The sequence below is a fragment of the Ochotona curzoniae genome, unplaced genomic scaffold (genome assembly GCF_017591425.1).
Source record: "Ochotona curzoniae isolate NIBS_2020 unplaced genomic scaffold, NIBS_Ocur_1.0 scaffold_3208, whole genome shotgun sequence".
Classification (NCBI taxonomy): Eukaryota; Metazoa; Chordata; class Mammalia; order Lagomorpha; family Ochotonidae; genus Ochotona; species Ochotona curzoniae.
Window position 1 is genome coordinate 17,474,071 of NW_024467106.1, and position 16,184 is coordinate 17,490,254.

General features: G+C 45.1%; 1 protein-coding gene across 2 annotated transcripts in view; it reads left to right on the forward strand.

Annotated features, from left to right (window-relative positions):
• The window catches only part of LOC121144807 (major urinary protein 4-like), a 50,389-nt gene that overhangs the window by 18,778 nt on the left and 15,427 nt on the right, over window positions 1–16,184 (forward strand). Inside the window, exons 2-6 of one of the 2 annotated variants that reach the window (XM_040963349.1) lie at window positions 7,384–7,520; window positions 8,718–8,791; window positions 9,442–9,552; window positions 9,889–9,990; window positions 10,164–10,256. In XM_040963349.1, the coding sequence (XP_040819283.1) occupies window positions 7,384–7,520; window positions 8,718–8,791; window positions 9,442–9,552; window positions 9,889–9,990; window positions 10,164–10,195 (456 nt within the window). In that variant the 3' untranslated portion in view covers window positions 10,196–10,256. Of the gene's footprint in view, window positions 1–6,713; window positions 6,810–7,383; window positions 7,521–8,717; window positions 8,792–9,441; window positions 9,553–9,888; window positions 9,991–10,163; window positions 10,257–16,184 lie in introns of those variants that run through there. The other variant, XM_040963350.1, reaches the window with a different exon arrangement.

Here is a 16,184-nt window from a genome sequence, read left to right on the forward strand (position 1 = left end):
GGAGGGGTGGGGGGAATCCCCAGCGCCTATGGAGCTGTACTACATAATACAATGTAAGCAACAATAATAATAAAAAAAAAAAAAGAAAACTTGTAAAGTGGGTGGCCCTCTGAGCTAGATGATCCCTCTCCCACAATGTACACAAGCAGTATTTATGTACAGAAAACAGATGTGAGGTATGGAAACAGCCTGATTGATGGAAACATCTTACTACCACTTTCTTATTTGATGGGTTGAAGACCACCTTCTTTGATAGACTGAGCCTTAACTTTTACAAAACTATTCCCCTAAATTGGGCTTTTAGTTGAGTTATATATGAGGCTAGATTCTAGTTTATTAGGACCTGCAAGTGTGGTAGCAGCAATTTGACTGTAAGTTAAACCTGGGCTAACTTAACAGATTATTCAAAGGATGAGAAGTCTAAGTGCTGGGAGACGCAAAGAGGAATTCTTGAGCTCAGGACTGGAGAAAAGGAAATGTTAGAGCAGGCAGATTAAGGAAATTTTTCCAAGATGGATCTCAGAACAAATGAAAGAAGAAATTGCAAGTTTTTGCAGAGACATCTCTATCGGTCTCATTCCTCAAGTTGGAGAGGGTCAGGATTAAATCCATTTTGATTAAAATGTGTTCTCCATGTGTAGACACAGTGGGCCTACAGTAGCTACTGTTTAATGAATAAGTTGATCAAAATGAGAGAATATAATTAGTTTTCACTAACTGAATACTTACTGCACACCAAGCACTGCCAAATTCTTCACAAATCCCTACACTGATGGTTTGAAGCAAATTTCTGGCACATGAATCAGATAAGTTTGTGTGTCTTCCTATTCTTCTTGGCACTGAATATGCCTTAGCATTATGTAATAGGCCATTTGGTTGTTGCCATTGGCTTTTGTAATGAATTATTTGATTTGCTCAATTAATGGAAGGTGCGACTAAGGACAAGGTCATTAAGTTCATTCCCAATCAGTGAGTTGGTTTTACTCAAGTAAACTGCTCATATATGCATTTCTTACCTCCCTTGCCACACAGTGAACATTGACTTGGACTATTTTTCAACAACCAGGCAGGCTGATCCTCCTCTCTATATTTTGGAGTTGAGTAGGGGAGTCTCAATGGTTTTGGTGGGCGCATATGTAACTTGAAGAAGCCATGAATGGCAATAGTTCTTGCTTTGGGCTGTGGAGTTATCTTCTAAGTCCTTACTAGAAAACCTACCATCAGTAGTTTCAGAAAAGAGGTTTGATCCAGTGTTGATGTCTGATGGTGGGGCCGTTGGGAAATGGTAGGACTAGACTAGGTTGCTAGGCTGGAGCCCCATGGTCAGTCAGATCATAACAGTTTTCTAGGAAAGGATACATGGACATGGAGGGTGAGTGTGTGGTCTGTCTCTGTCTCTGACTTGTCATGGATCCTCTGCATACAATTTGCCATCCACCGCCTCCATTAGATGACAGTACAGTGTACACAGCTCAGTTTTGGGCTGTGAACCTCCACAACCATGAGTTCAAATACTACTTTTCCTTTAAAGCAGTTTCTCTCAAGGATTTGCACTGTAGGGATTAAAAGCTGATTAACTCGGGCCCTGATTTACCTATGCAACCATTCTTCCATGAAATGTCTCTTGCACAAGAAAAACCAAGAAACTGTTGTTCATCCTTCATTGGGTCAACTCTTGCAGCTCCAGCCATAGTGCTGCATTTTAAGAGAAGTGCATACAATCTGTTTGGTACTAACTACCAGGAAATCACTTCTGAGAGTCTACTGCATTACTTACACCTGCCCTTTCTATTCAATCCTCTAGGCTTTGACTGGAAATATTGAGCCCTGACTATGTAGTGTGTTCAATAAGAAATGCATCTGCATGGAGTATTAGGCAATTCATTACATCCTGCAGAGGACATGTGGTACCATAACGGAGGAAGGAGAGCAGAACAAATTGGTCAACTACTCCAAAGAAGCTTGACAAGAAATTTCTGGGTGAAGGGAGATTCTGGGGTGGACTGTATCAGCCAATGGACCTTGGAAGGATTGATTTGGATCTGCAAAATCAATAGCATGTCAGAACTATTGAAACTGCATGAACAGACCCCTCAGAACATGCTCCTCACTGGGGACCCTGGGATGACAGTAAGTGGCTGTTCCGCATCCCTGGGTACAGGGGCGGTTAAGAGGCTGGGTGTAGCTTCTTCCCTTGTCTCCACCTCCCCCCAGATACATGAAGAAGATAAGGAAGGTGTGGAAATAGTGGTCTCTCCCACTTTCCCCTAGTCCTCAACCCTTCCCACCTTAATCAACTATGTAAACACCACCAAACATGAAATAAAAATAAAAAAGACAAAGTGCATCTGGAGTCAGACAATCTCAACTCAAAAATAAATCTTTCATCTTACTGCCTGTGTGGCCTTGGTAAGATTACTTAACCTTTGCTGAATCCCAGCTCATGACACCGTAAAATAGGATAACGGTACCCAATTTGCGGAACTTTCATGAGGATTAAATAAAGCAATGTTTGTGAAGTGCTAATCTAACAATTACAGAGTTATTCATCTCCAGCATCAAAATATTATTTAATCTATCTGGCTTAATGAGCAATGAAGTTGCCCAGCTGAAAAAAAACATACTCTTATTCTTACTGCATTTGTTTCTCCCTTTAAGTGCACACGTGCACAATCAATAGTAATTGTGGAAATGCTTGAACTTTGAATATGGCTGGCTTTTTTTGATTACTGTGTTGTTCCTATGTTTTTTGATGAACACAGACTTCCAAACACAAAACAAGCTGTTGCAACTTATTGGTGAACATAAAATCTTAGATTCAAATATCAATGTCATATTCTTTTTTAAAAAAGATTTATTTATTTTTGTTGGAAAGGCAGATATACATAGAGGAGGAGAGACAGAGACAAAGATCTACTGTCTGATGATTTACTCCCCAAGTGAGCACAACAGCTGGTGCTGTGCTGATCTGAAGGTTCGAACCAGGAACCTCTTCCAGGTCTCCCACGTGGTTGCAGGGACCCAAAGCTTTGGGCTGTACCCAACTGCTTGCCCAGGCCACAGGCTTTGAGTGGATGGAAAGTGGAAGTGGAGCTCACGGGATTAGAGCAGATGCCGATGTGGGAATCAGGGGCATTCAAGATTAGGATTAGCCGCTAGACCACGCCGCCGGGCCCCAATGTCATATTCTTGATATTGGTGGTTTTGGGGAGCCTGAGAATCTCAGCCTTCAAGTTACTTTCCATTTTTGTAATTTTTAATTTGACAATTTTTATATAATGAGACGCATGATAGAATGTTCTGACATATGTGTACATTGAGGGATTCAGTCTTAGAATGACTCTTGACAAGAGTCATCACACTCATTCCGTCCCCTAAATGGACAGGTGTGAAGCTTAGCTGCCACACGTGGTGACAGATGACAGGGTAGACACAGGTTTGTCTTCTACTGTCATGCCAACAGAGACTCACTCCTCAAAGATATTGTTCCACCTTGAGAGTAAAGGAGATGACTTCTCTGGGCCCACAAGATGAGAGATCAACTCTACCATCACGCCTTGATTCCCACTGGAAATAGGCCTTACTCCTTGGAAAACCCACTTCCCTTCTACTAGGTCACAAGAGGTCCAGAGGCCATGAGAGCTTGCTTCTGTCCTGATCCCACCTTATCAATTTGCACCACTTAGGTTAAGCTGTGCCCTTCCAGGAGGAAAAGCCTCCAGCTCCATACCTGCAATCAAGTGGTCAGTCAAATTATGTTTTCCTTCTTCTTGTTTTATTCCCCATTCTCACATTGAGTTTCTTTCCTCTGATTTTCTATACTTCTTTGGTTCATTTCTGTCTTATTTCAAACCTAATCCTAAACAGTCCAGGATTGTTTTTCAGGATTAATCACCACATGATTTGTTCTACAACATACCAAGCACCAACTACAGACAACACGTGAGCAAGCATATCACAACGACAGCTAAACTTGGTGAAGTCATTATTCTTTGTAAATGAAGTAGTACCAGCTCCTAAAGCAAATTTCTGTACCGCAAACTAACTTACTCCACAATCAAGTGTTGTCCATGTCTACCTCTCTCACAATGTACATTAAGTTTATTCCTTGTAGATATTGAATAAATGGACTTTCATGAACTGAATCTGTTCCATGTACACATGATGCTTACATCACACTTCGTTTAATCCTTCTCCATCTCTCATCTGTCTACTTCTTCCTATCATTCCAAAACAAAACACAATATTTCACCTGACGGTAATCTTTTTCACTCTTCTATAATTTATGACAGTGGTTTCAGATTACTCATCCATGGTTCCTTCCACAAATACGTAGATGCAGTGCTAAAATAGTGTTTAAAGGAATTTTATTATAAATCAAAGCATCAATCCTGATTGACAGATTATTAATTCAGCTTTGGTTTCATACTGGTTTCTTTCATCAAACCCCTGGGTATATTGAGTCATGCCTCTTGTATATTTTGGAGGCCTTGACTGGCTATCCCACTGTTGACAGACATCATGGCCAGTAGTTAAGCCAATTACCAAAATGTAGTCGATTAGAAATGAACATGAATATCCAGAATGAGGAACAGTCAGCTCAATTCATAGTAGAGAGCATCATCTAAACTCGGGCTTCTGATCAGAGACTTCAGGCCTATGCTGTCCCTTTACTTCCATGACCTAACAATAGATATTAGATATGCCTCTCCAAAGAGAGCAGACCTATTCCTACAAATATTTTCTGTAAAATTTCTTCTAACAATCCCTGCTAAAAGAGAACATGAAAACAGAAACAAAAAGTTTCAATATGGTGCCTGATGAACACAGAGTTAGTGTTGACAGTGGGATGTCATAAGTAGTAGCTGAGTCTCCCATCAGCATGACAACCTGGAAAGAGTGGGGTTCCCTGGGAGGTTCACCTGTTCTGAGACAGGATCAGTGGAGAAAATAACTTCAAGGTGCGCAGCCTTCTGCACCAGATATCAAGCTCAGTTCTTCCATCTCAAAGACAGTGAAACACACAGATGCCTCTGAGGGGAAAGTAATATGGGCTCCAAAATAACAGTGACTGGATCTCAGGTGAGCAGGAACTGGGGAGTGTCCACCAAAGGTGTGGCATGGCTGTGTAAGGGGGCCACAGTTCCTAGGCTTAGTGCCTTATGCCTAACCCCTCCCATGACATCTGCCTCCTTCTGGCTTGGGTTGGGAGACACTAGGAGAAGGTGTTTAACACAAGGCAAGTGTTGACTGAAGCATTGAACAGTCCAGCTGGCAACACCAGACCCTGACTCTCCACATGGCTCTCACTCAGAGGGCTCTTCACACACACACACACACACACTCCACACCTCTGTACCCTCCCTCACTCTCAAGGCCTTCCCAAGTCCTACCACACCCAGTAGCAGGCATTGATCCCACCACATCCACATATGCCTGACACTTATGCTCATCAGTCCATTGAATCCCTACTGCAGCCTCCTCGGCAGGCATAACTGTCCTCAGGAAGAGGAAATGGAGAGGAATCCTCTAGGAAGGTAAAATATGTTCTCAAAGCTTCAAACTGATAGGAGAAGGAATGGAGCAGGCCTGCAGGACTCCAAAGCCTGTGCCCTTAAGCATATTCTACACAATTTTCCCACCCTCATCACCCCCTTTACCATAGTCTGGAGTTTTAAAGTAAGTTGAGCCATTTCATGGGCCTATCAATTTCAACTGTTACTGAGTATTTCACTAATGTCTTCAACGTTATTGTATGTTATTTCAAAAAAGGGAAAATATCATTTTCAAAAGAAATTTGTTTCAGACTCAGAGTTACATGGGTATGTTGACAGGAGAAGTCTCAGATACAGAGAGAGAGAGAGCTTCCATTTACTCCCACATTGTCACCGTGGCCTTGAGTTCATCTGGATTTGCAGCATAAGTGCAAGGGCCAAAGCACTTGTGCCACCTTCAGCTGCTTTTTCAAGCCATTAGCAGAATTTCTGGAGTAGAAACAGACATCAAGGACTTGAAATGGTGTCCATATGGAATGCCAGTGTCACAGGTAGTAACTTTATCCATGGTAGCATAACACCTAATTCAGGGTTCTTATGTTGCATTGATGGACTCTTGAGTACCATGACATAGAATTATGTTGTTTGATTAATTCTTTCATATACATTGTAGGGACTAAGAAGACCACAGAGACTGAATTCAGTGAGTAAAAAGAAGAGATGAAAATGTACTGCTTTGTTCAGCCCCTTTCAGTGCTTTGTGATGGCACTTTGTTTTGACTATTTGTTGGACTTGGAGATGGAAACCCTGGGTAATTCTCCAAAAGAGTTGGGGGAACACTCGGCATTCTCCACATGCCCCTATTTTCAGTGGTCTTCCTCTCTTTCCACACAGAATGAGCTTTCTGATTCCCTGCAAGATCCACAATTGAATCTGTTTCCCAGTGACAGTGTTTTTGCCCATCTACCCTTCTCCTGGAGAACGTGTTTTTAGACTTGCAGGTCATTAACTACATCATAAGAAGATGTGAACGCCAGGTGTCAAATGGCAGTACCAATCCCAGGCCTCCCTCCAGAGCTGGAAAGGCCATTTCCTGGATGGGAGGGGTGGAGGTAAAGTCCCATTGACAAACAAACTGACCACACGGTATAAAATCAGAGGAACTGGGTAAGGGGACACAGTCAGAGAAAGACTCTACCCCGGCAACAGACGAAGAAGGGATAACAACCTCTGCCAAGATGAAGATGCTGTGGCTGTGTGTGGCACTGGCTCTGGTTGGTGCCCAAAAGGAAGCAGCTGCTGATGTGTCCGAGGTAATATGTGGGGGTACAGCAGCATATATTGTGAATGATTTTCATTTTTTATATACTTAAGAGACAGATGGACCCACAGGAGCTCTACCTATAAATTACTGCTCAATTCCCACATTCTCTCATACCTGGAACCCAAACTCAATTTAGAACTTCCACATGGCTCACAGGGACATAACTATATATCAACCTGTTACCTCCAAGTGTGCACAATAGCATGAAGCTAGAATTAGGAGTGGGTCCTGATATGTGCTGTGGGTCTCTCAGTCAGCATCAAAACTTGCGTCAAACAGCTACTCCTGGACTGGAGGATGCTGAAGTCAAGTGGGTACCACTGAAGGGCCAGAGCTTTTTAACATATAAAATAATGGTTGTTGTTTCAAACTTTGTGTTAGGAGTTATTGCATCATATGAAAATCTGTGTGTGTTGACCACAGAGGTGGTGTCCATTGACCACAATTCTAATTACTTTGTTACAGCACCATTATGAGTCCTAATCTAGGTTAAATGGCAGAAATGTCCATATGGCAAACCCTCTGCTGTTCTCTTACCTAACCCTTTTTCTTTTTCATATTAGATTTCAGGGGAATGGTATTCTATTCTGCTGAGCTCTGACGACAGGGAAAAAATAGAAGAAAATGGAAGCATGAGAGTGTTTGCAAGACGCATCGATGTGTTGGAGGATTCATCTCTGTCTGTCAAATTTCATGCAATGTAAGTGAGATTCTTTTATTTATTTATTGATTTTTATTGCAAAGTCAGAAATGCAAAGATGAAGAGACAGAGAGGAAGATCCTCTGTCAATGATTCCCTCCCCAAGTGACCGCAAAGGCCGGTGCTGCTCCAATCCGAAGCCAGGATCAAGGAACTTCCTCTGGGTCTCCAACGCGGGTGCAGGAATACAGGAATCCAAGGCTTTGGGCCATCCTTGACTGCTTTTACAGACTACAAGCATGGAGCTGGATGGGAAGCAGGGTAGCTGGAATTAGAACTATTGCCCATATGGGGTCCTGGCCGCTAGGCCACTATGCCAGGGCCTAAAATGAGATTCTTCTGAGTAACAAAGGAGAAAGTGGAAGCCTGTTATTCCTGATACATTAGCCTATGTGTGCACACATGCATATATGTGTGTACAGGTTGCTTTGTGAGAACACACACACTGTGAGACTGAGCTCAAAGTGTGAGGATTTGGCATTGATCCAGGACTCTGTAGACTAAGGACTTTTGAAGATTCAGAGGGAGGAGAGGATGGCAGTAATTAATTTATCAAGAGCGAAAAAGGTGGCAGAGCGACATCAGTCATAAATAGTGTGACGGCAACAAGGTGGAGGAATCCACCATGGGGGGAGGGGTATGGGAGGGGTGGGGGGGATCCCCAGCACCTATAAAACTGTACCACATAATATAATGTAAGCAACAATAAAAAAAAATAAAAAATAAAAAAAAAATAAATAGTGTGACGGTATTTATCATCTAAAACTTGCATGACCAAGAACATACAGATCTTTCCACTTCCGTTTTCCCAAGGGAGAAAAGCAGATGGTCATACTTCTCTCTCTGAAATTTGTTTGATTCTGTTTTCTGTATTTTGCTTTTGTGAGGACCTCACCTGGTAACATTTGTAAACCACTCATTTAAGAAATGAGTGTGTGGTGAACACTCAGTCTGCCATTCATAAAAGCAGGGATCTTATAATGGTAACAACAGTGGTGATAACAGCAATGATGAACTAGTTGTGTGAGCTCTTCCCCAAGTATCAGATCAAAGGCAATCCTGTCAGTAAAAGCTCTTTGATCACTGTGCCAAAAATATTCACAAGTAGAATAAGAAACTGGAGTGGGAAGGAGGGCAGAAGGTGAGGGACTCAGTCTTGTTATTATCTCTTGGTCATCCACTTACACTCTTTTCCAGTGTCAACGGAGAATGTGTTGCACATGAGTTAGTGGCTGATCCAACAGAGGAGGAAGGAGTATATACTGTTGAGTGTAAGTATACCCCCAAACAGTCTTCTCTCAATTCTGCTTTGACTACAAGTTGTGTCTTACCAAGTCCCTGATACTTCATAGCATTTGTCAATGATGATTTAGGTCCCATCATGAGGACATCTAAGAGTCAACATCCTAGTATCTTCACTGTGGGAGAGAATTACAGGTCCAAGCAAATGCTTGGCACACAACACTGTCAGATGAAAAGAAGGTGACATGATCTCATGTGCTGCCTGCCATGCAAGTGAAGTCTCAGAATAACAGCAAAGGGGCAGGACAGCTTCTTGTTCCTATGACTTTCTGAGTAGAGTTGGTGCTCACCACCGTGACAACTTTCTCAGGATGCGGCCTCAGTGTGTGATGTCAGTGAGAATTAGGAGGAGGTCAGAGGCACATCCTGGAGAGCTGCTGAGGGATGTGGGCAGGTCTCAGAGAGACCAGGGTGAGCGGCTGCTGTGGCTGCATGTTTGTACCACTGGAGGCCAACCTAGCAGCATCCCTTTCCACAGATACCACCTCTTGTAGTCCAGGGAGGTGCATTACTAACCGATTTTCTTCTTGACTTAATTTTGTGGAAGAGACCAGGCAAAGGATGTCAATGGCCTCCTTCTTGGTCAAGCAAGTTCTGAGTCTTGTTCTTCTGCCCACAGATGATGGACACAATGTCTTTCACATCATTGATGCAGACCCTGATGAGTACGTCATTTTCTATGTCAAGAATGACAACAATGGGGAAGGCTATCAGCTGATTCATCTCCTTGGTAAAAACCTTTCACACCAGCTCCCATCTTGGAGGGGGGAGGGCTGGCAGGGTGGAAGGAAGAAACCCTGCACTCAAGTTTATCTCATCCCCTGACATTCTCCTCACTGTGAACACCAATGCTCACCCTGGTTAACCTGCAGGTGGGGGAATTCTGAAGTCTGGCATTGAGCCCCAAACATGTCCTGCTGGTGTCATATACCTCCCACCACCTGACTTCAACCTGAGCCCCACATGGTGCCATTTCTTTTCCCCTCCATTGGGGGACCCTCCTCTCCTCATTCACCTCCACAACTCAGCATACAAGACCCAGCCATGACTGCCACTCTTCCCACAGGCCGAGAACCTGATGTGAGCTCAGAAATCAGGGAAAAGTTTGTGCAACTGAGTCAAGAACATGGCATCGTGAAGGAAAACATACTGGACCTAACCAAGACTGGTAAGTTCAGTCTTCTCTTTCTCTTACAAATGATCATGGAACAGAGGAGAAATCCACGGAATGGGTTCACCCACAGCCAATCCCCTTGTTCCTAGGCTGGTGAGTCAGCTGCTTCCTTCCTGGCTCATGAACTGGGGTTTGGTGCCTTAACATGTTCTGTTCCTCCTCTGCAGATCGCTGCCTCCAAGCCCGAGACCAGGCATAGGCCTAAGCCCTCAGGTTGGTGAGCTCTGAGAGGACCTGGAGAGAAGGGGTGGGTCAACACCTTGTGGGAGGATCTGGGCTTTGTTCTCAGATTATTGGGAAGGAAACGTGGAGTGTCAGGTGGGGAAATGGGGATTTGTAGGGAGAGGCTGGTGTTTGGAGTTAGAGGCCCAGTCTTGTATGGGTTGGAGTATGTCTTGGCCTGACACATGAACTGATTTGTTTTGGCTCTTCACCCTCCCCTTTTTTTTTTTTTTTTGGAAAAAAGGCTAAGTTAGAACATTCACAGAAGATTAGTTATCCATCATGTCCACCCAGAAGTTAAGTCCATTTTCCCTTATTCTTCATATAGTATTATGCACCAGGTAACTGCCTGCTCGCCTCAGCACCTGCCTCTCTGTATCCTGGCCATCACATCCCTTCAGGTCAAGTTCTGGGGCCTGATTCCTGTCCCTACTGCTGCATGTGAAGATGGTCTCCACACATCCTCAGGATTGTCCCTAACTGCCAGCACTCCCTCTGTAATCAAATGTCCTTGGGGATTTCTGACTCTCTCTGTCATACCCTAAGGAATGTGAGCATGATCTCCCTCTACACTCACAATAAACGTTGCACCTTGCAGTGTTGTGCGTTGTCTCTGTGGCCATGAGGCGTGGGGCTCATGGAGGTGAATGACTGACTCCCTTGGCCAAGAATCAGCTATTCTCTTCTGGCTTCTCCAAACCTCTGCCACCTCCCAGGATTCTTCCTTCCCCAGTCCCCATTCATTCACACTCTCAGATCTCTGGGAGTGTGTCTTGATCTGTGATTTGTCCCGTTTCTTGTGACCTCATAAGCCTGGGTTCATACATACTCCGAGATTATAGGACATGGTTGCATGTAGTCTGACTCTGGTTTGATTGAATCCTGTTGTCACTGGCCCCCATTTCGAAGTAGTTTGTGCCCTTCCTGCTCTACCTCCAATATAGCATCTGCATATGCACCTGGGAATGTGTGCATGATGGCCAAATATTTGGGATCCTGCATCCATGTGGTAGAGCTGGAAGAAGTCTATGGCTCCTGACTTTGGTCTTTCCCTAGCCATTATGGACACTTTGGTTAAAGCGTTACAAGGAGTATATATGACCCTCTCTTTGCTTCTCTCTCTCTCTCTCTCATTTCCTCACCCTCTTATTCTCCATCTTCCTCTGTAACTAATCCTTTCAAATAAACAGAATGAAACCTTTTTTATTGGAAAGTCACATATACAGAGGGGAGGAGATACAAAGGGAAAGGTCTTCTGTCTGTTGAGTTACTCTCCTAGGGGGCGCAATGGGTGGAGCTGAACCAATCTAAAGCCAGGAGCTCAGATCCTCCTTGGGGTCTCCCACAGGGGTGCATGGTGCCAAGACCTTGGGCTGTCCTTGACTGCTTTCCCAGGCCACAAGCACAGAGCTGGATGGGAAGTGGAGCTGCCAGGATTAGGACCGGTGCTCATATGGGGTCCTGGCACATGCAACATGAGGACTATAGCTGCTAGGCTATTGTGCCAGGCCCAACATGAACCCTTTCAAAAAAGTTATATAAATCTTGTTCTGACCATTTTCCCACCTCATGGAGGTACCAAGAGAGACAAGCAGACATTGCTGGTGCTGAGGCCAGCTAACAGTTATCAAAAATGCATCTGCACATCCCATCTCCTCTCACCATCCACTCCATGAGATGGCTTCTATCTTTTCACACCCTTGATAAACCTTGCATTCTAGTGAGTCTGTGCAGTGAGGCCCCACCAAATGCAAGCAATACCACTCTTTAGCAAAAAGTGCTAGGCATAGGGAAAAAGGGGCTTATGGCCATCAACCTTCTCTTTAAAACAAATTTTTAAGGAGGTTTTGTTTTTTTTTTCTAATTGAAAGGCAGATTTTATGAAGAGAGAAGGAAAGACAGAAAGAGGTCTTCCATCTGCTGGTTCACTCCTCAAATGGCCACCATGGAGGGAGCTAAGCTGATTTGAAGTGAGGAGTCAGGAACAGGTTCACATGCACATGCTCCTGGGCCATCCTCTGTTTGTTTCCTAGGCCACAATCAGGGAGCTGGTTTGGAAGTAGGGCACCTAAGACACATGTAGAATGCCAGCACCCCAGGCACAGGATTAGCTTGCTATGCCATTGCCATGGATATGCATCAGGACTAGTACTTTGATGCTGCTTGGGGTGCCTATATCCCTGTGTCCTTGAGTTCAAGGCCTGTTGCCTGCGTCCTTGCAGTAGATATGGATGACATCAAGGTGTGAACAGAACAGCTCCCCTGTTTGTCAGGGGCCAGGAGAGCTTCCAGCTCTTTGGCAGGGCCCAGGGGAGCTTCCAGCTGTTTGGCAGTTCCCAGCGGATTTCTCTCTGTCCACCTTGACGCAGTCTTTCCCCGTTTTTGAATGGACACTCAAGCACTCCACTAAGATTTCTGTAATCTATTGAAGCACTGTTGTTTGCTCCTGTGAGATGGCTTTTGCAACCAACATGAGCTTGATAATTAATGCTATTGATAATGTCTTCGTGGATGGGCCTTTAACAATTAGTCCCATGCCTTTTCTGGACTCCTTATTGTGGGCCTACCCTTTGCCCTGGAATCTGGTCCAGACATATATTATGCCCTCTGGGAAATGGCTTGATAAAAATTTTGCAAAGTAACAGAAATGATGGGAGTATGAGCGAAAATTGCTATGGCAAAAAGTATAGTTACTGCGGCCTCAAAATTTAGTCTGTCTTTGCAACTCTTTAGAACACAGAAAATGTAGTTTTATGCTGCTTTTATAATTTTTAAGTGTAGGAAATATAGGGAAATTGCATTAATATCGTAGAGATATGCTTTTGATTATTGTTTGAGTGTTTATGAGGATGTAGAACCTGCAGTTGTAGGGGGATTTAATGTTTAAAACTTTTTGTCTTGAGTCTCCATGCTTGGATCCCTGACTCCAGCCACCACGTGGTGAGCTGTCCCTGGGCAGGCAGCAACCCATTTGGTGCCAGTCTCCACCTGCTGCCCACCTGGCCGCGAGCTCTGGGGTTTTGGTTCTTTGAAATCTGCTTATGTAGGTCCATGTTGAACCCACTGTGCTTTTGGGAAGTGAATCAATCCCAAAACTTCCCAACAACAGAGTAACTTTTCCTTTGAAGAACTTGTAATCACTGAATAATGCTGACCACCGAACACCAGTCCATGCAAAAGCTAAGACTCGGGGCTTGTCTAGCAGGATCATATCCTATTACCTGACATGATGATGGATCAGGAGACAGGTCACATTAGTCAGGGCCATGACATTAACTATCACTCAAGAGAACCGTATATGGGGGTAGATTCTGTGGGGGATGTGTGGCCCAAACCCAGTGGAAATTCTAGCCCCACTGGTTAGCTCAAGAGTTGTGGTGATGATGGACTAAGCTAGGTGTGACCAAGGAGCCTGCCATCAATCACAGGTGAAGGAATCAACAACAGTCTGGACTGGTCAAGGCAGCAGCACCCGAATGTATATCCTGAATAGTGTGTGGGGTAGGCCGGGCTTCAATGTTCACCAGCTCATACAAGGCCAAATGGAAGGCCAGACAGCACTGGGCACTGGCCAAAACCCAATGGCATGTACGAGAACTGGGTCCGGAAGTGATCAAGTGGAGGAACTTTGGAAACTCCCCTGGCAGGTCATAGCTCCCGCTGGTGAACACATGACCCAGATTTGGAGGTCGGACAATCTGGGCAAAGTAGCTCCAATGGCTGGCTAATGTGTGAATTGGTAATGGAATGGGGTGTACCAGGAAGGACTGAGCAAACCTTAGCCAACAAGCAAAACCAGAAACCAGAATGGAGCACAGTTCATGCTGTGCTAGGCTCTTGCACCTACTGGTGTGCGTGAGCCAGGGTTGCTAAAACACAGTGTCTAAGGCAGAAATGGGGGGCAGGTGAGGGGCTGTGCCAAGCTGAGTCAGAGCAACCGCTGGCATGCGTGTGATCTATGGATGGAAACAGGCCCGTTTGGGGGGCTAACGGGATGCCCTAGCTGGGCTGAGGTTCCACCAAGGACTGTGGGGGCTAGAGAAGGGGCTGCGTTCTGATCAGGATATGGTTGTAGTCTCCCTTGGCACAAGTGTGGACTGGGACTGGACACAACAAGCCAGGCCAGACTCCAACACCGTCTGGTGTTCTGGAGGACCAGGGTAGATGTGGAATGGACAAAACTAGGTCTCAACCCCTATTGAGCCATGTGTGAGCTGTATGTGGGTATGAACGAGCTATGGCTAGGATGAAACACCCAACAGCAAGAACCAGATTGGGTTGAAGGCCAGGCAGGAAAAGCCACTGTTCCAGCTAGGACAGGACCTGAACTGAGTAAGGCTGGCTCACGGACCCACTGGTATGTGCGAAATCTGGCATTGGGAGAAGTTCTGATGGAGGAACCTGGGCAAGAAATCTGGCAGGACACAGACCCTGCGGGTAAGCGCAAGAGGCATGAAAGAAAACAGCCCAGAACAGGCCATGGAAAGTTTCCCACTGGCATACATTTGGCATACATCTGTCAGGGGCAGACCAGGCTGAATCAGTTCACGTCATCCACTGGCGAATCCGAGCACTGAAACAGTGTGTGGGTCGAGCCAGGTTTGGTGGCGACAAAAACCAGTGCATAATACGGAATGCCAAGGTGAGGCTACCTGTACAGTATGTGACAGCAGCGCCCAACCAGCATGCATGAGAATCGGGAAGGGAGGGGGCGGAGCCGGTAGGGGGAATATGGGAGGATTTCCTTGCTGGACAGTTACTCCCACTGGATAGCGTAAGCTGGGATGGGTGCAGACCAGATTAAGCAGGGCTGTATCACCTGTGGGCCTCATATGGAAGGATCAGGGAAAAGTCAGGCTGGGCTGATTGTTCTACTAGTGCAAACAAAATTAGAGTGGGTGAGGGTTGTTTGGGCTTAACCACAGCATCAGCTGGCAGAAGTTGGCACTGGGGGGCTAATTCTGTCAAATTAAACCACAGAACCACCTGATGAGTGCATAATCCAGGAGTGGGAGTGGCCTGGGAGGGAAATAGTGGGCTCCTCCCTCTTGGGTTACCACTCCCACTAGAGGGCAAGAAAACTAGGACAGCGGCTGGTGTGGCTAGATAGAGAGGCACCCAACAACATCCATGATGGCGGGATAGTTGAGCTTGTTAAATGGAATTAGGCTTTAATACCCATTGATATGTATGAGAGTCGAATGGGATGTGGGACATACTGGACTAGTCTGGTACACATACTGGCAAATCAGGGTAGGGGACAGGTCAGGTGGGGGTTTTTGTGGGTCACTCCGACTAGGCTGCAGCTCCCACTGGTTTATGTGAGGGCCAAGTATATGCTGGGCAGAACCAGGCTGGACTACAACACCTATTGGTTCCAGGGGAAGTCAGGGCTGGAAACAGAACCAACCCAACAATTGCAACCACCAGCTGATTGGGGCGATGGACTGTGCCAGGCCCTGTACTTGCTAGTACATACAAGAATCTGGTCTGGGAACATCTCAGACAAAGTTTCTTTGGGGATCTCCCCAGTCGAACTGCCAGGCTCAGAACCCTAACCATAAAAAGACAGAGGACAGAACAAGTTAACCAACCATCTCAGCTATATGTTGGCAATGAAAAAACTGGGCAAACGGAGACCCTATGATGGAGCATGTGAATCAGTGGATTCTTTAACAACCTCATTGTGCTTGGAGTGGCGAGATTGGCAACAATTCACAATTGTTGAACTATCAAAACCACTTGAGCAAAACCCTCAGAGCATACCCCACATCAGGGACCTGGGGTGGGTGGGAGACTGGGTTGGGTTTCTCCCTTAAAATCCCCCTTTACCTTAGAAACATGAAGGAAACAATGTGGAAATAATAGTCTTACCCACTTTGCTGTAGCCCTTCAACCTTTTAACCTTAATTAACTATGTAAAGATAGTTAAAAATATAATTTTAAAAATGGAAAAATAAATATGG